The 20,872-nt window shown below is 42.0% G+C and overlaps 1 protein-coding gene across 1 annotated transcript in view; it reads left to right on the forward strand.

Moving 5' to 3' along the window:
• The window catches only part of capn12 (calpain 12), a 163,795-nt gene that overhangs the window by 34,754 nt on the left and 108,169 nt on the right, over positions 1-20,872 (forward strand). The window contains exons 3-5 of the mRNA XM_028796315.2: positions 5,415-5,533; positions 14,286-14,419; positions 14,542-14,713. Coding sequence (XP_028652148.1) covers positions 5,415-5,533; positions 14,286-14,419; positions 14,542-14,713 — 425 coding nt within the window. The remainder of the gene's footprint in view (positions 1-5,414; positions 5,534-14,285; positions 14,420-14,541; positions 14,714-20,872) is intronic.

Raw genomic sequence — 20,872 nt, forward strand, 5'->3', positions numbered from 1 at the left:
AACACACCAACCTCTTGGTGAAGAAGTCATGGCAATGTCTTTACCACCTCGGATGCCTCAGAGATTTCAGGCTACCTTCCCAATTAACTAAAGAACTTCTACACATCCACCATTGAAAGTACCCTGACAGAAAGTGCAGTATTACTACCTGGTTTGAGAACATCACACAGCAGGCCCACAAGGCTCTGGAGAGAGTGGTGTGGTCAACTGAACACATCACTTGGTGTGCACCTCTTAATTCGCGAACATCTACACCAAGCGATGTCAGACCAGGACAAAGAAAAGGATCAGTGATACCAGCCATCTCAACCACAGCTTCTTCTGTGTTGTGGTAAGGTAAACGCTACCACCGCCTAAAGTCCAGTTCAGAGAGACTGAAGACGAGCTTATGTTCACAGTACATCTGCATCTCAAACTACACAATGCACTTTATTTATCTAATTATCACATATTTATAATTTTATTAATGATTTTTGATAGGCGGCATGGTGGCGCAGTGGGTAGCGCTGCTGCCTCACAGTTAGGAGACCCGGGTTTGCTTCCCAGGTCCTCCCTGTGTGGAGTTTGCATGTTCTCCCCGTGTTTGCGTGGGTTTCCTCTGGGTGCTCCATTTTTCTCCCACAGTCCAAAGACTTGCAGGTGAGGTGCATTGGATATCCTAAATTGTCCCTAGTGTGTGTGTGTGTGTGTGTGTGCGTGTGTGTGTGTGTGTGTGTTTGTTTCCTGTATTGCGCCCTGTGTTGGCTGGGATTGGCTCCGGCAGACCCCGTGACCCTGTAGTTAGGATATAGCGGGTTGGATAATGGATGGATGGATGGATGGATGGATGGATTTTTGATATTTATAAAGTCATATATTGTTATTGTCCTTTATGTTCTTAAAGGCACAGTCATCGGAGTTGAGCAACTACTGTAACTACGCATTTCACTGCACATTGTACTGTATGATAGATAGATAGATAGATAGATAGATAGATAGATAGATAGATAGATAGATAGATAGATAGATAGATAGATAGATAGATACTTTATTAATCCCAAGGGGAAATTCATATATATATATATATATATATATGAATTATATATATATACATGTATGTGTAATTTGTATGTGACAAATACAATTAGATTTGATTTGAAGCCTGATGTGGACTTCGGCTTTGTCCCCTGTGATGTCATCTTTATTATGGTGACAATAGTTTCCTAACTTCTCTGCATCCCATGGGTGCTGTGCATTGAAAACACTTGAATATTCCACTGTGTTTAATTTAGCTGGACTCCTGCTTTACATTTCCCAAGGCTCAGGAGTTCAAAACACATTATAGAGGTTTTAGTGATCTAAGAACCCTGTGGTCACATTTGTTTTTCAAAGTGAATGAGTTTATAACATTGTTAGATTTAAATCATATTTTTTTGCAATGCAGTTTTTGAATCAGTTGTTTTAACGGTTGCTTTTGGCTATTAGGCAGTTTGTTTGGAAATGTGTGACGTCCTTATCGGGCTGTTTGGTTTTCCTGCTTACTCTCTTGCTTACACCTCCCGACTATAATTTTGGTTTTGCAGACGGATCTCATTTTCTTGATCCACAGTCTCGCTTGGCAGTTTATTCTTTTCCTTTTCTCACAATTCCTTTTCCTTTCAAAATTGCCACCACCCCTTGCAGTCAGTGCAACTTTAAACTTGTCTGAGGTTTTTAAAAGCAATTGAACTTTATTGTCTAGTCCACACAAATAAGTCCATTCTTGACATTTTGATATACTGCAGGTTTGCTCAGTAAATACACGGAACTCAAATCTGATAAATTGCATGTCCCAAATCTCCAATGGGACTCCGGCTGCGGACCTCCAGAGCTGCACTCCATTGAGGAGGTTGTCGCTTTATATGATTGGTCAATGATAACACCTTGTTGCACTATGGTTAAGATTTGGGTTGGGGGAGGAGTTATCTGACTCAAGTCAAACCAACCAGGTGACAACCTCCTGCAATCCAATTGGCTGCCCAGCAGAGCCACTGAATCGTGGAGCTGCGGAGCTCTGCAGGTGTATTCATCTCACAATTTCTGGCATGGACAGAATTCTTTTGAAATGAAAGCAAATTAATTTTTTTCTTCATATTTATGTCTTAGGCATGTGATTCTCACCTGCAGCCCTCCTGGCTGGATAAAATAAATGTACAAAATGTAAAAATCACGTACCCCTTATGGGTTACATGGTGATGCAGTGATAGTGTTGCAGCCTCGGAGTGAGGAAACCAGTTTTTACATCCTGAGTCCTCCCTGTGTGGCGTTTGTATGTTCTCCCCATATCTCCATGGGTATCCTTTGGATGCTCAAGTTTCCTTCACACTGTCCAACTACGTGCAAGGTAAATTGGTGATATTGGCCCTAGCATGTGATTGGGATGTGGGTGTGTGTTCACCCTGCGATAGACTGGCATCTTGTCCAGGATTTGTTCCTGCATATACACTAACTGGGATAGGCTTCTTCTCCTCCATGACCCTGGCTTGCGTAAAGCAGGTTAGAAAATGACATTACTTAGGTGCTATTTGATCATCTGCTCTGCAGGCCTGGAATACTGTAGAAGGAAGGCTTGGATGACCTGGAAGTGGTAACCTTTACTCCCCAGCTCGTACTTGTTGACTGGAGGTCAGCCATGTATTTATCCCTCTTGCTTAAATAACAGTATTTATAAGCTGGACAACCTGTTTGATGAGGGTGAACCTTCCAGGAGATAAAGTTTTTGTATAAAGTTCCTACTACCTCCAATTACAATTTTTCCTTAATCATCTGGTACAGTATATTATTGAACTAGCAAAATACTTGCACTTCGCAGCAGAGAAGTAGTGTGTTAAAGAAGTTATGAAAAAGAAAAGGAAATATTTTATAAATAACACAACATGATTGTCAATGTAATTGTCGTAGGCTGATGAGCTTAAGCATTTCACTGCTATAGTGGTCCTGTGTAGTATAATTGTCTCCTGTACTGTCATCAGTCCACACCTTGAACCTGTCCCAGTCATTCAGTACATAAGACACAATGTCTCTGCGGATATCAAGGCTGAAACTGATGTGGCCATGCAATAAGTAAGAGAGAGAATGGAAGAGGCAGGCGCAAGCAATTTCAGGTTAGAAGGGCTATACAAATAGCAGACCAAGTTCCCTGAGGACCCAAACTTCTCTCTCTGTGTCTCAGGAGAATAAGTTGGGGGTATGCAAAAAATGACAAGTTTGTAATGCAAGAAATTATATATGACAAGTAAAGTAAGTTATCATTATTAAAAAATGTAAAAAATCTGAGCAAATATTAATTAATTGTCTATTTAACATGTGTAAGAGAGGATGGAGTGGCATCCTTACTAGAGTTGAGGATTCTTGGCCAGGTTGGTGGCTGGTACATTTCCCGGTCAGGAGACCATAATGCTTCTCGAGGCCATATATTCCCCCTGTACACATTCCACTGGTGGAACTCCCATTTGTACACCTACAGGGCATATTGGAAGCTGTGGTCCTGATGGACAGCCCGTTTGGGGTAGTTGGGTACCACCAGAAGGACCTGCAGGGGAACGCTATCCCCACTTTTGGAATTGTTTCTGATGTGCAATTCTGTGGCACCAGTAGTATTCACAGGTCCAGTATAAAAGAGGCCACCTCATCTCTATCTATTTAGGCGTCAGAGTCAGGAGGATGAGGGCAATGCTATTATTGGCAGGAGCCATACAACAGGCCATCCACCTGATGCTAAGCATGTTCGGGCCAAGTCAGTACTGGGATGGATTACTGTTGGAAAAGGTGTTTTTGAGGTCACCAGGGGGCACTTACTCTGTGGTCTGTGTGTGGATCCCATTACTCCAGTGCATTGATGGGGTCACTGTACAACAAAAATGGTGCCATCCTTCAGATGAGTCATAAAACTGAGGTCCTGACTCACTGAGGGCATAAAAGATCCCAGTGCATCCTTTCTAGACAGCAGGTTATATCCTGATGTCCATTCTAAATTGCCCATTACAGCCTTGTCATTCTGGACTCCTAATCATCCCCTGCCTTAAACTGGTCATCTCTCTCACCACTTCGCCACCTAAGAGCTAATGTGTGGTGAGCACACTGGTGCAAAAATGGCTGCCGTCACATCATTCAGGTTGGTGTTACATATTAGTGGTGGTTGAAGTGGCCCTCTCTCACTGTGTAAAGCATTTTGAGTAGTGAGAAACGCACTATATAAATTTAAAGAATTATTATCATAATTATTATTAGTAATGATAGTAAGGGAAGTTTAGAAGGAGAAGGAAGCTGTATATCTACATGCTGATATGGTGCTGGACTAATTTAAACCTTTAATGGTGTTATTGCTGAATAAATATCATTTTACTCTAACCATGAATTGTGTTTGGCTGAGTCGTACGTGGTGTTTGGGGTTCTGGGATGCCCCCTAGTGGCCACACAGTATAATTCATATACCACTGGCCTCGTTCCATACACAAAGCATGATAACACATTTAAGATGCATAATTAAAATAAGTTGTTTCATTAAAGAGTTACAAATGAATAAGAATTGTGCAACTAACAATGATTCATTCACAAATCAAATGAGCCAGAATTGTTAGACTGATTCTAAGATAGTGACTCAGGGCTCACAATTCAAGCGGTTCATATGCATGCACTTTAAACATCTATCTGTAAAACGAAAGATGGCAATGACGTCATGCAGGAAAGAAAGGCAAAACTTTATCACTAGAAAAGTAATTTACCTCTAAAAAAAGTATTTGAAAAATGTGTATATGGATGGCAATTACACAGTGCACGTCTGTATATCTATCCATCCATCCATCCATCCATCCAACCATCCATCCATTTTCCAACCCGCTGAATCCGAACACAGGGTCATGGGGGTCTGCTGGAGCCAATCCCAGCCAACACAGGGCACAAGGCAGGGAACCAATCCTGGGCAGGGTGCCAACCCACCGCAGACGTCTGTATAATGAGATTTAAAAAATAAGATTGAGTATAATGTCGCCAATCGTGGCTACTCAAAAGATGTGATGTTAACTTACCGAAGTTACTAGCACTCCGGCTGAGCTCCACTGAATCGATAAGTTTGTGCTCACGAATCGGTTCACATGATGGACGGAAGTCATTCAGAAAGAACAAGTTGTATTTGAGAATTGCCCATCATTACTTTGTAATAGCAATATATTTCTTTGTTTTTTTGTTATTTATACATTGACAGCTCTTTCAATTTCTTCCCAAATTGGTCTTATGTGAGAGAGTGGCAGGGTGCCCTGTCATGTGTTGGCACCCAGTTCCTATCTTATGTACAAAAGTTGCTGGAATATTCTACAGATCTCTGTGGTCCCATTAATGGAGATAATGGTTTTGTAAAATTAATGAATGTCCTTATTCTGGTCTCTCTTCTGTTTCAGGGGATTGTTGGTTCTTGGCTGCCATGTCATGCCTAACCCTGCAGCCACCTCTCTTTTCTTATGTGGTACCCGATGACCAGAGCTTGCAGAATCAGTATGCTGGGATCTTTCGTTTTAGGGTAAGTTGGTCAAGAATGGGATGGGGTGTTTAATGCAGATGGACACGTTGGAATCGGCTGCTCATTTGTGTGCCTGCCTAAAGAATTCTTTCAAACTTTGAAGAGTTGGTTTACAGATTGAGGCAGTTGAAGCAGAAGATGGAATCTGAGACTGGCTGACCCCCTAACTTCCCCTAAGCCTATTTACACTCTCCAGTCATAAAATTAGCGCCATCATCATCCATCCAGCTGCTCATGTGATACCCCTCATAAAGTCGCTCTGCATTCCTGCTCATTTTGATCTCTGAGCAGCAAATGGGGGTCTGTAGCTCGGACATTTCCAGGCAGGTCAGCTCTCATTCCCCCCACCCCCATCTTGTGGCCTTCTCAAATTTTAGGGAGGCAGAAACAATACAAACTGTCGGCAGTGGAAGGACAATCTGAAAAACTTTGTAGGGGATACTCCATAACGGTGGTCACTGTAGTGAGGATTACACAAGCTTGCTAAATACTGTAGTTAGATTTGTGGGCCATTGGATCTGTTAAAGATGGGAAAGCATTCTGACTACTTTAAAAAGTTAGGGAGGAATGAAGTACTGGTACTTGGTGTTGAACTGTTCTTGACTGAAGTGCCATTTCTAGTGAGGAGTATTCTGTCCCCAAATGCCATGTTAGCGAAGGCTTCTCTCCTAAAGATCCAGTCCATACAGAGTGTGCGTTGCCCCACTGGTTGTAGTGACCGTCGACAGATAGCTTTACTCACCAAGAAAGTCAAGGCTGAGAATCTGTATACTTTAATGTAGGTTTCTGGCAAGAAGTCATACAAAGTATTAGGATTTGATAACAATTGACAACTTGAGGGTAAGAAGACGATAATTTCTTAAACCTGAAATACAATATAGTGGGAGGTAGAGCTAAGATTAAAGCAGCGCCAGTAGCAAAGTGTGAGCTAGGGACATACCAATATGTATCAGATTAAAAAATGGGGGGGGGGGGGGTAGGAATTTTCCAAAACTGGCTAATAACAATATCAACACAGGCTGCTGTAGCAGCACAATGTGTGAAATGATTCAGGCGAAGCTAAATTTACAGCAAAAGGCTGCTTACCTTTGGAATAAATGTGATAAATAAGTTGTTTCATTTCTAGCAAAAGAAGAATGGGGTTTAATTCTCCCTCTCCTTATCTTTCGCCAGCTTTCATTACCATTAATCACTCCTTGCTTATCCATTCCCTTAATAAACGTGGAATCTGTAGTTTTGTTTTGAACTGGTTCATGTTCTATCCTTCTGACTGATCCTTTTAGGCCTCTTGGTCTAACTCCTTGTCTTCTCCACAGAAACTCTAGAAAGATGTGCCTCAAGGTTCGTTGTTGAGTCCATTTCTCTTTTCTCTCTACATTCGCTCTTTAGGCAATATCCTTTCTTCTCATGGCTTCTCCTACCACCTCTCTGCTGGTGACGCGCAGAGCTTCTCCTCATTTGCCTCAAGTTTCAGCTGTTTTTCTGCCATCTCATCATCACCCCAACCTTACCTTTTAAAGTCAGATATGCTGTAGTTGCCTTCCGATTCTCCGTCCTCAGATTTGTCTCTAACCATTGCCCTTGAAGATGTCACCCTTTCACCACCAGTCACAGTCACGATTCTCAGAATAACTCTCGACTCTTCATTTGTAATTCAGTGAATATATTTCTTCAAAGGCCAAATCATGTCTCTTTTTTCTTCATAATATTCTGATTATATGACCCTTCTTCATTAATTATGCCACTTCTTGTGCAGGCACTGGCTTTCCATCTTGATTGGACTATTGCAACTCTCTCCTGACAAGGATTGCTATCTGATCTCTCCAGTTCCTCCAGAATGTGAATTTCCCCTTGGGATTAATAAAGTATCTATCTATCTATCTATCTATCTATCTATCTATCTATCTATCTATCTATCTATCTATCTATCTATCTATCTATCTATCTATCTATCTATCTATCTATCTATCTATCTATCTATCTATCTATCTATCTGTCTATCTATCTATCTGTCTGTCTGTCTGTCTGTCTGTCTGTCTGTCTGTCTGTCTGTCTGTCTGTCTGTCTGTCTGTCTGTCTGTCTGTCTGTCTGTCAATGCTGCTGTTTTCTTGGTCTTCTCTGTTCCTCACTTCACTTCTACTATTTCTCTGCTTTGGTGTCTTCACTGGTTTCCTGTATGTCCAAGGATCCAGTTCAAAACTCTTTTCTTAACCTGTGTTTCTCTGAGTGGTTCTGCTTCTCAATAATCACCCACCTTTTGGCCTCTCCATATGTCCCTTCAAGAAGTCTCTGTTCTGCCTCTTCCTGTCTGCTGATTATCCCTCCTTTTGATAAACTTGCTAAGACAGGACAATGCTTCTCCATTCTTGCTGTAAAGCTTTGGAATGGTCTTGTTTGGCTATTCAAAATGCACTCAGTTTACTCCTGTTTAGGTGTCTTTTGAAAATGCATCTTTCATTAAATATTTTGGAGCTCTACTACAGGACAAGTTCTGTTTTACTGGCAAAGCCTTTAGGATATTAATGTGTGTTTGAGTCTTTCTGCAGGTGTTATGTAGTAGTACAAGGACTACTCCCTCATGCTCGTTTTCTATCTTGATCTCTGTTGCTTTTAATGTTTGCACCTTCTATTCAGTCTTGTGTGTATTATACCTTGCATTATAAATCACCTTGGATAAAGGTGTTTGCTACATAATAATAACAATAATTCCTGCCTCCTAGGGTCATCTTTTCTCTGTTGCAGATGACACTTGAATTTGGTGTGAATTTAATGGCAAAGCCAACTGAAGACCTGTAAGGTGTTGATTTCTCAAACTACACACTCTGATGTCCTTCTTCTCTATGTAGTTGGCCTCTTCTCTCAAGGCAGTAACAGACATCATTGTATGAAGTCTTCAATTTCTTGGCAGTCTGTCACATTGAATAACCTTCATTCAGGGGGAAAAAAATAGACATTAGCCATGTTTCTTGAGAAAGCTGTTTCAATTTGGTCATTTTTAAACGCAGAACTGAATTTTAAGAAAGCCAGTACCTCACAGCCTAGTAGTACTAATGCAATTAGAAAGGTTTCTCTAATAACTAATTAGCACATAAACATAAATAATGGGCACCTGCAACTATATACATACAGTATATTCTGGTGTTTTCAGTGTCTATCTATCTATCTATCTATCTATCTATCTATCTATCTATCTATCTATCTATCTATCTATCTATCTATCTATCTATCTATCTATCTATCTATCTATCTATCTATCTATCTATCTATCTATCTATCTATCTATCTATCTATCTATCTATCTATCTATCTATCTATCTATCTATCTATCTATCTATCTGTCAGTCTGTCTATATACTAGTCATTTAGCCCGTTACAATAACAGGCGCTAGAACAGTAGTGCATAAACATTAGTAGGAACAGTCTATATTAAATGGCAAGGGACTTTGACCTCATTCTTTTTGTTGGTCGTATTTTTCTTTCTTTCAGCCTTTCTTTTGTTGATGTTTACTTGCTGAGCTGACCGTTCTTCATGGGCTGCCGCTGTGTATTGTGTGTCTTTAATTTTTTGTGACAGTAATACTGTCTTGTACAGCTCTATTCAATAAGGGCGCACACAAAAAGGCGAGCTTCAAAAGGGCGACCTCAATTGAGCGCGGCGAATAAAGGCGTTCGTAAATAATTTAGTTCAAATGGCTCTGGAATATGTGGAGAGCAACAAAGGTGCAGATCTTTATTTACGCGCGCCTTTATTTGCTGCGCCCAATTGAGGTCGCCCTTTTGAGGCTCACCTTTTTGTGCGCGCCCTTATTGAAGGATGCCTGTGCGCCCTTTTTGAAGGATGCCATCTTCTACGTCCGCTGGCTTGTACGTCCGTAATATACCTTTAATTTTCTCTGGCGGTAATACAGCCGTGTGTGTCGGTAATACGCCTTTAATCTCCTCTGACAGTAATACTGGCTTGTATGTGGCTGTAATATGCGTCACTGTATTGTGTACCTTTAATTTCCTCTCGCAGTAATACTGGTTTGTATTTCCGTAAAACGCCTCTAACTTTCTATGACAGTAATATCGCGCATCGCACTGTGCCCCGCGCATGCGCACTTCATCAGAAGACACCCACACATGGACACCTGGACGCATGTAGGGATTTTATATATATATTGCCAAGTTTTACTGTCAAATAATGCAAAGAGTACGCAACACGTGTTTCGCCCTAATATCTGCTTCTAGAAAATGAAAGAGGGCACTGTGGCGGATGTTAGCCGACTTGCAGGCCAACCACAAGCGTTACCTGGTATGTAACCACCCATACAATCAGATTTTGATTCAGACTACGAATGCCATGAATATATATATAAATATATCATGCAAATAGAGGTGCCCCGAGTACCAGCAGGGCATCATGGACAGTGGAGTTTTTCATCACAGCCCTACTGGATACCAGGGGAACCTCCAGGGGATGCTGCAGGAAGGCCCAGAGACTATTATGTGCCCTATAACCCGGAAGTACATCGTAGTCATAGCGACAGGAAGAATGACGTGCTTCCGGGGTGAAGAAGAAGAGTTTTTATATGACCCGGAAGTGTTCCTAGTCACATGGACAGAGAGGGCGAAACACTTCCGGGTCAAGAACTATAAAAGGACTATGGGAAATCCAAGGTGGGGAGCTGAGCTGGGTGGAAGGGTGGCAACGTGTCTGGGAGTGTGGAGGATTGTATTGATTAATTATTTGTGTATTATATGAGTATTGTGGAGAGGAGGGTGCTTTGTGCACTGTATTGTCCGAATAAATATAATTATTGGACTTTTACCTGGTGTCTGGAGTCAAGTCAGAGGGTTCAAGAGGACGACAGCGCCCTCTATCTGTCACGATATATATATATATATATATATATTTATTTTATATATATATATATATATATATATATATATATATATATATATATATATATATATATATATATATATATAATGAACACCAGAGGTTGCCGTTTGCCCCATTAAACCCAACAGACATACGCTGACACAGGGTAAAAGCACCAAAAGGATATTTTATTCCTTTTTCTTCAATAGCGGTGCCTTGAAGCACCTCTAACACCATACACAGGCAAACACCAATAATCAGCACAAATCTCTCCTCCACTCCTCCCAGCAAGCTCTGTCCTTCTCCCTCCCAACTCCAGCTCGCCTGCTGGGTCTCTACCAGTCCTTTAAATAGTCTTTGACCCAGAAGTGCTTCTGTCCTTCCAGCCATGTGACTCGTCTGCACTTCCGGGTCAGATGGAGAATTGTATTATTCTTCAGCCCGGAAGTACTTCTGTGTTTCCGTCCCTGTGACTTGGAAGTACTTCCAGGCTATATGGAAAATAAAGGTTCTCGGGTCTCCCTGCAGCATCTCCTGGTGGCACCCATGGTACCGAGCAAGACTGTGAAGCCGAACTCCAAATCCCATGGTGCCCTGCGGGAATCTGGGGTACCGCTATGCTGCAGAGACATCTCCATCTGTCATGCGGGGGGAAGTAGTGTCCCTCAGAAGCTGCTTTCCCCCATCTTCCTCCTCTATGGGCATCCTGGCTGGGTTGAGCAGAAGGGCATTCACCACAATATATATATATATATATATATATATATATATATATATATATATATATATAATATATATATATATATATATATATATTGTGGAAGACTTCCCGAACACAGACAGACACGCAGACTCAGAGGTCCCTAAAACACATGCTTTTATTTACAGTTCTTCCTTCTATTGCGCTCAATGCTCAAGTCACCAATAAACAACTCACTGCTCAGTCCTTTCTTTTCCTTTTCCTCTCTTTTCCTTTGCCACCTCCACTCCTCTCCCACAAGCTCTGTCCTTTGCCACCCAACTATGGCTCGCTGAATGGAATGAGGCGGCCCCTTTTTATGTTGCATCTGGATGTGCTCCAGGTGCACCCTGATGATTTTCTTGTAGCACTTCCTGCAGCACTCCAGGTGCACCCGGATTCTCTTTCGGCAGCACTTCCTGGTGTGGCAGAAGTGTTGTAGTCCAAGGCTTGGGGATTGTCCAAGTGCCCCCTGGTGGCGGCCAAGGTCCACAACAGGATTGAGCTTCCAAGCTCCAGTCCCGTGGCCCCAATGCAAACCAGGGGGGATGCCCTCTTGTATCCCGGAGAAGGTATTGCCTCTCTCCCGGCCCTTCCGCTCTTCAGGTATCCTGGTGGGGCAAGGTCCCCGGTCGTCTGTCACAATATATACAGTATATATAAAACACACTATGATCTGAAAACACCGAAATGACTGAAAAGAAAGAAAACACCTGACTGGCAGCCCCAGTCCCTGTGTGCCATTATGCAGGGGTATTATTGTTAGAATAAAGGAGCCCCCATTGTGTTTCTTCACACACGTCTGCTGTAGTATTTGTTGGCTGAAAATCCCCAGCATTGGTGTGTCATAGAGAGGATGTGCAGTGTTGTTCATAATGACACTCAGTTTTGTTTTAATACTCTCCTTTGCTATGACCTCTAGGGGGTTCAGAGTGTATCCTATAACTGTGCCTGCCCTTTTAATTAACTTGTTCATTCAGTGGGCTTCTCTTGAAGTGATTTTACCAGCCCTACACAACACAGTGTAGAAAATCTCACTAGCTATCACAGAGCTGTAGAAGATGTAAAAGGATGTCACTTCCCACATTAAAGGAATGCAGAATCCTAGGAAAGAAGATCATGCTCTGCCCTTTCTTGTATAGTTCCTCAGTGTTATAAAACAAGTCCAACCTATTATTGATGTGTAAAGTGTCCTCAAGTATTTGTACTCCCTGAATGGTGACCAGACATAGAGGTTCTTTGGTGTGGCAAACGTTTATGACCAGTTCCTTGGTTTTGATGATGTTTAATTGCAGATAATTCTTTCTGCATTAAGAAACAAGGTTCTCCACCTGACCACTATCCTCTGTCTCATTCACCTTATCAATACACCCCATAAGTGCGGAATCGTCTCAGAATGCAAGTGACATGACCTGGTGTTATATTTGTAGTCTGATGTGTAATGGAGAGAAGAGAAAAACAGACAGGACTTCGCCTTGTGTTACTCCAGAAACATCTGCATCAGAAACACACTCCATGATTCTCACAAACTGCTGTCTGCCGAACAGATAATGCATTATCCACAACACCTCAGGCTCATCCACCTGCATATCTCTGAGCTACCTCTTAAAAGGGATGGCTGGATGGTATTGAAGGATTTGGAGAAATAAAAAAAAAATGCAATCCTCACAGTGTTGCCTTGTGTGTCCAGGTGAGAATAGGCCTTGTGAAGCAGATAGATAGATAATTTCACATTCTTCTCCATCTTTTGTCCATTAGAAAAAGTGCAGTAGGTCCAGGTGGTATTATGATTAAAAAAAAGTATCAATTGCTATTAAAAATATTTGTAGTACTAGGGTGTTGTACCGTGTTAGCCATTATGAATGTAGAGAAAAGCCAAGCAAAATGAGACCTTTTATTGGCTAACTAAAAAGATTACAATATGCAAGCTTTCGGTGCAACTCAGGCCCCTTCTTCAGATTACGTCTTGCCTGAAGAAGGGGCCTGAGTTGCCTCGAAAGCTTGCATATTGTAATCTTTTTAGTTAGCCAATAAAAGGTGTCATTTTGCTTGGCTTTTCTCTATATTAAAAATAAATTTCTGGGTGATTCCAAACTTTTGCCTGATAATGTGTATCCATCCATCCATCCATCCATCCATCCATCCATCCATCCATCCATCCATGATCCAACCTGCTATATCCTAACTACAGGGTCACGGGGGTCTGCTGGAGCAGCCAACACAGGGCGCAAGGCAGGAAACAAACCCTGGGCAGGGCACGCCAGCCCACCGCAGGGCACCCACACACCAAGCACACACACTAGGGACAATCTAGAATTGCCAATGCACCTAACCTGCATGTCTTTGGACCGTGGGAGGAAACCAGAGTACCCGGAGGAAACCCACGCAGACACGGGGAGAACATGCAAACTCCACGCAGGGAGGATGATAATGTGTATATTTATAAAAATAATGTTTGTTTCTTATTAAAAAAATAATTAATGGACAGGCCAACAGCCTGATTGTATGGGATGACTCTTTTAGACCATCCCAGCACTGTCCAGGTAGGCTTCAGCCCATCATGATTCTGAATTTGTTTGAGAGATTTTGTTACTATTATTCTTACACTTCTTCTTCTTATTATTATTATTATTAATAATAATGATAATAAAAATAATCATCATCTTTCATTTTTCAAATGCTCCTGTAATGAAATAGTGTTGGACAGCTTTAAATACATAGCATGAACCAGTCCTGGAAAAGACTTCAGTCTGTCATAGGACAATCACTAAATTGTCACACCAGGTCTGTTGGGAGCCACTAGCTAACCCAATCTAGACTTTTGTGGGACGTGAGATGAAATCCACAGTTTCTGGAGGCCCTTTGTAAACACAAGACAGATGTGCAGACTCCATATAGACAGTCCACAGACCAGTCCTAGATCTGAATCCAGACATTAAACTTCAATCGGTTTGATTGGTGCTCATGCTACATAGGACACAGGTTTAAGCAACTATATTCTAATGGTAAACTAAAAAAAAAAACAAAAAAAACAGAAAGTCTTACTGTTTAGGAAAGGAAAATGGCATCATCAGGCGTAGCAAGGCAGACGGCAACCCTGTCATTAGTGGCTTTCAGTGACTTCATTACCCTTCACTTGTTTTGTCAGTTCTGGCAGTATGGGAAGTGGATGGAAGTTGTCATTGATGACCGCCTGCCTACAGCTCAGAGGAAGCTGCTGTTCACCCGATCAAAGTCCCGAACGGAGTTCTGGAGTGCCCTGCTGGAAAAGGCATATTCAAAGTGAGTGGATCTTAACAGTCGGCCTTCTTCATGGAGTTTCCTGTTAGCAGGAGTCTCTCTCAAACTGAACTGGCCATGCTGGGCAGCTCTTATATCTAAATGGGTCTGTTTTTTTTCCATAGGCTCAATGGCTGCTATGCCAGTCTGAAGGCTGGTAGTGTTTCAGAGGCACTGGAGGACTTCACGGGTGGCATTGGAGAGAGTGTACTAGTGTCATCAAAGAGCCCTGAGGAGCTGTGGGGGGCAGTGAATCGCTCCCTGGCCAGGGGTACTCTATTGTCCTGCTTCATACAGGTATTGATCACCCTAAACTCCAGATATTTTATATCATGTACCAGCTGTACTACCTATCTAAGATGAGCTGAAATTTAAATAATCGACGTAGACCTCAACATTAATGCTTGCAGTGCACCATTTATTGGGATGTATTTTGTAATGCATGTAGTAATGAAATGCATTGCATTTGTCATTCCCATAAGTGGTGCATTACAAACATTTGCAGTAATAAAATGTATTATTACAAACGTTTGTGATGTGACATCTGTTGGAATGACAAATGCAATGCAAATGTCTCTGTTATATACCATTTGGTATTAGATTCATAAAAGCAGTGTTAATATTTGTGATGCATCATATGTTAGAATGACAAAAGCAATGCAAATATCTCTGTTACAGTGTGTGTCATTTATTAAGGGATTTGTAAAAGATTTGTTAATATTTGTGATGTGCCATCTGTTGGAATGAAAAACGCAATGCATTTAGTTACTATACAGTGCATCTGGAAAGTATTCACAGCGCATCACTTTTTCCACATTTTGTTATGTTACAGCCTTATTCCAAAATGGATTAAATTCATTTTTTTCCTCAGAATTCTACACACAACACCCCATAGTGACAATGTGAAAAAAGTTTACTGGAGGTTTTTGCAAATTTATTAAAAATAAAAAAATTGAGAAAGCACATGTACATAAGTATTCACAGCCTTTGCCATGAAGCTCAAAATTGAGCTCAGGTGCATCCTGTTTCCCCTGATCATCCTTGAGATGTTTCTGCAGCTTCATTGGAGTCCACCTGTGGTAAATTCAGTTGACTGGACATGATTTGGAAAGGCACACACCTGTCTATATAAGGTCCCACAGTTGACAGTTCATGTCAGAGCACAAACCAAGCATGAAGTCAAAGGAATTGTCTGTAGACCTCCAAGACAGGATTGTCTCAAGGCACAAATCTGTGGAAGGTTACAGAAAAATGTCTGCTGCTTTGAAGGTCCCAATGAGCACAGTGGCCTCCATCATCCGTAAGTGGAAGAAGTTCGAAACCACCAGGACTCTTCCTACAGCTGGCGGCCATCTAAACTGAGCAATCGGAGGAGAAGGGCCTTAGTCAGGGAGGTGACCAATGTGGACGAAAAAGGCACACTGAAAAGCAGGCAGATAATATTTCTCAATTCTCTTGTTTATTCATTCGGAGTCACAGTAAGTAGAGATTCAAAAGAGTATAACTTATTGCCGCAAAGCTCAATTGAACACCGAGAAAAAATTAGGAGGGGTTTTTATAATTCAGCATTTCATGATTAATAATACACAAAGAACATCCTTATCAAAACAGTAAAGTTAAACAAAATGTCTGTTGAGCTAAGCATTATCTGTGTTCTCAAAGCTAAGCACAGGAGAGACGCCTTTGCATAAACTACATGTACATTCTGCAGCCTTGTGACCTTGTCCCTGAAACATTCACTCTGAGAAAGGGAAAAACAAGAAACAGCTTAGATTTTATTCATGTGGACACTATTTCTCCTGAACCGTGGAATAACATATTTTTGTTAGTTCATAAGCCAAAGCGTCTCTCACTGGCAAGTTACAAAATAGTTATTATAAAAATTCTAATTTACTAAACACACAAAATACATGGTGCTGAGGAGAACATTCTTCTTCTACACCAAGAACCCGATGGTCACTCTGTCAGAGCTCCAGAAGTCCTCTGTGGAAAGAGGAGAACCTTCCAGAAGGACAACCATCTCTGCAGTAATCCACAAGTCAGGCCTGTATGGTAGAGTGGCCAGACTGAAGCCACTCCTTAGTAAAAGGCACATGGCAGCCTGCCTGGAGTTTGCCAAAAGGCACCTGAAGGAATGTCAGACCATGAGAAAGAAAATTCTCTGGTCTGATGAGACAAAATTGAACACTTTGGTGTAAATGCCAGGTGTCACGTTTGGAGGAAACCAGGCACCGCTCATCACCAGGCCAATACCATCCCTACAGTGAAGCATGGTGGTGGCAGCATCATGCTGTGTGGATGTTTTTCAGTGGCAGGGTCTGGGAGACTAGTCAGGATAAAGGGAAAGATGACTGCAGCCATGTACAGAGACATCCTGGATGAAAACCTGCTCCAGAGCGCTCTTGACCTCATACTGGGGCGACGGTTCATCTTTCAGCAGGACAACGACCCTAAGCACACAGCCAAGATATCAAAGGAGTGGCTTCAGGACAACTCTGTGAATGTCCTTGAGTGGCCCAGCCAGAGCCCAGACTTGAATCCGATTGAACATCTCTGGAGAGATCTTAAAATGGCTGTGCACCGACGCTTCCCATCCAACCTGATGGAGCTTGAGAGGTGCTGCAAAGAGGAATGGGCGAAACTGGCCAAGGATAGGTGTGCCAAGCTTGTGGCATCATATTCAACAAGACTTGAGGCTGTAATTGCTGCCAAAGGTGCATCGACAAAGTATTGAACAAAGGCTGTGAATACTTATGTACATGGGATTTCTCAGTTTATTTATTTTTAATAAATTTGCAAAAATCTCAAGTAAACTTTTTTCACGTTGTCATTATGGGGTGTTGTGTGTAGAATTCTGAGGAAAAAAATGAATTTAATCCATTTTGGAATAAGGCGGTAACATAACAAAATGTGGAAAAAGTGATGCGCTGTGAATACTTTGCGGATGCACTGTAGATGCTTGTGATGCCCCATCAATTGGAATGACAGAGACACAGCAACTAGAAGGACACAAAGACACTTATACTTTTATTGAGGTGGACTGGAAGATGGGACATTACGCTTATTATGTTAGGACTTTTTATGTTGGCTTTTAAAGTCTTGACAGTATTGTTGTGTGAAAAGATTCCATAATTTCGGTAACTCCTTGCTGTGTTTACTGGTCCAGTATGATGTCATAAATAGATGTTTAACAAGACCTTAATAATCTGGAGGGTTGCGCAGTAAGGAGACCAGGGTTTGTTTCCAGGGTCCTCCCTGCTTGGAGTTTGCATGTTCTCCCCGTGTCTGCGTGGGTTACCTCTGGCTGCTCCGGTTTCCTCCCACAGTCCAAAGACAAACAGGTTAGGTGAATTGATGATCCTGGATTGGTTGGGCTGTGTGAGTGTATTCAACCTGTGATAGACTGGCATCCAGTCCTGGGTTTGTTCCTGCCTTGCTCCCTATGATAGCTGGGATAGGCTCCAGCACCCCTTGCAACCCTGGTCTCGATTTTGTGGGTCAGAAAATGACTGACTGACTAATAAACTGGAGGGCCTGTTGAATAGCTGAGTTCATGCACTGCTGAAAGCATCTACAGTAAGATGGGGCAGAGGGAACTGGAGTTCACAGACATTGCCACAAGTCTCAGTATTACTACAGGAGAAGGCACCAATGATGGTATTCAATAAAATTATAAAGTTGATTCAGGATTCACTCATTCATTCATTCAATGTTAACATAGAAATTACTACAAACCACAATGTTGTATTGGCATCAAAGCCTAAAATTGTAAGTGCCTCATTATAAACTGGACTTGAAGAAGTGTCTACCATCATGAAACAGTCAAAGTTACTAATGCCATCATTGGGCATTGTCTTTCTACAATAACAGTGACTCAACATGCTCTGAAAAATTGCATTTCAATCTGTTTCATCATGGCCTTAGTAGTACTACACTTAGTAGTGATATACAGGTGTATGACAGTGTTGGCTTTTTCAAAAATAAGATTTAGCTTTATTATTTATTTATTATTTATTTATTTGTTGTCACTTCTATACAGTAAAATGATTTGCACATTTGACCAACACAGTGCTGGCCACCACTATCTTGGTCTGATGGCCCAAATCTCACTCTTTTGGTTATGTAAAATGTAACCTCACAAAATAATAACAGGTGATGGTGAGTGAAACAGCCAACTTTTCTTTCACATACAGTTTTATGAAATTGATGCCTAGGTTAATTTTGCATGTGATTTTGCAAGCATGAAACTCACTAAAGAGGGTGCTTTGGAGTTTTAAACATTTTTGTGTTTGTTTGAAAGAAACGAACATTTCTTTTTAAGGTTTGTTAACACCACACACTTCTTCTGGACCTGTATATTCCACAGAAAAAGGGTCCAAATGAAAATAAACAGGGGAAAAAAACTTTGTATATTCAACATGGCTATACACAACCCACGATGAGTCAAAATTATGTTCTTTTCGACAAAAGCTGTAATCCAGTCAGGTCAGGTTGGGAAGTGTACACTGGTACAGCACGTTGCTGCACCCACCACACGAACAAACAGCTCGGGATCCCAGTTGGAAACCCTGAGGCAGACACATGGTCCACTCCCACCCTCCAGAAATGACCATACAGTATGTCTGACCCAGCCAGGTGGTACATGGGCGTCCCCTTGGCCTGGTCCTCTGCTTGGGTCCACAACAATGAGAATCCTATGAGCAGGATTACCCACGAGGAATCATACCACATGGCCGTAGTGCTATAATTGGCACTCCCTCACAATACAGGTAATGCACCTCACTTGCCTCATCCTGGGTATGACGTTAAACTGCATCCGGTCCTGCAAATGCTCCTCCAACTTGCAGGAAATACTTGGAGGTTGGTGGAAGGCATGGCACTCCAGCCACCGTAAAAACTTCATGCAGCTCCGAAACAGCAGGCAAGACTCCGGTCTGCTCTCTGTGGGAGTAGCTTTGCTACGGCTGCCCACAGAGAGGCTGCTTGCAGTATGAAGGGGATGGTGGTTTGGAGTTCTGAGGAGCCTCATCCCTGGAAGAGTCAAAATCACCAGAGACCCAATTGGGTTGGGCCTGGTGTGGTGCTGAGGCGTCATCAGCTGCACGGGAGCACTTGGATCCTAATTTGGGATGGCCCATCTGGATAGGTACGTGGAACGTCTCGTCTTTCCGGCATGATGACCATCTTCCTCTGCATTTCAGTAGTGGCACTCTCTGAGGTGCGTAGAACTGGGACTGACCAGATCTCTATAGGTAGGTTGCTCTGATGGTTGTCATATTCAGGGAGTAGCTGTTGTTGTGGCGGATCGGCTCCTTCCGATGGTATCCAATGTCACTTCTTTCTAATCCAGTGAGACAGAAAACTCTTATTCAACTTAGTTGAGAAGAAAACTCTGGACTTGCAGTCTTTGATGAGATCCCACTTTGGCTATTACAAATCTTTGTACATGCGGATAACAGAGTCCTTCCATCAGCCCCAGTGCTCTCCTGCTGTCTGATGGGAATTGTAGTTCCCACATCGGCATTGGTTGCTGGGTTTCCATCTTTCATTTTAACCCCCAGGTATTACAGCCATGTAGCTTTTTACCAGACTGATGTCTGACGCTGCCAGATAAGAAATACTTGGAAAATTAACTCTGCTTAATCCTCTGAAGTTTCTAGTCTGCAACTTACCCTGCCGGACCTTCATCCATTCAGATGATGGAATCCTAGCGGTCAGTTGTTTGAAGCAGCAGTCAGTAACGGAAAGCTTCACAAGTTTCAGAACTGCTTACATTCCATCACTTTGTCCCCTTCGATTTTCAAACTTTCCCAAGTAGGAAGCAGCAGTTTTAATGCTGTGGAATCTGAACCAGACAGGTTTTAAAGTCTGGCATTTTTATCACCCTTGTGTCTAATCCTGTCGCCTAATGGAAACCGGCAGATTTACTCCTCTGGAGTTCCATCCTGTAATATGCCAGAATCCTGCTGCTTTAATGGCTTCCGGTCTATGGCTGATCCTATCATAGGGGTTTGGGGTTTGGAGGCCTGCAGCTTTATAGCTTTGTAGACCAACCCTGTCAGATATTTGTATACTATTGAGTTACATTACTGATGTCTGATCCTGTAGGATAAGGGCAATTATAGATTAGGTTTGCTTGATTGTTTGAGATTCTAAGTATACAGTTTTACCACTCTGTTAAAATAATAAGATCCTGCATCTTTAGTTGCTTGTAGTCTGAGGCTATCAGATAGTGAAGGACTTTAATAGCTTTAGAACTGGCCATATTCTTTATTTAGTCCCTTTGAAAACTGAAACCATCATTGTAGGAACAAACTTTTGCCATTAAATTTTATTATGTCTGGCAGTGAAGTCTTGTAGCTTTATCACCGTGAACTGGGATCCCCTCAGGTAATGAAAGTGTGCAGATTTTAGGGCAGGGGTCTTCTCCTACAATTTTACAAAAATTCTGCATTT

The sequence above is a fragment of the Erpetoichthys calabaricus genome, chromosome 1, assembly GCF_900747795.2.
Source record: "Erpetoichthys calabaricus chromosome 1, fErpCal1.3, whole genome shotgun sequence".
In the NCBI taxonomy this organism is placed as follows: domain Eukaryota; kingdom Metazoa; phylum Chordata; class Cladistia; order Polypteriformes; family Polypteridae; genus Erpetoichthys; species Erpetoichthys calabaricus.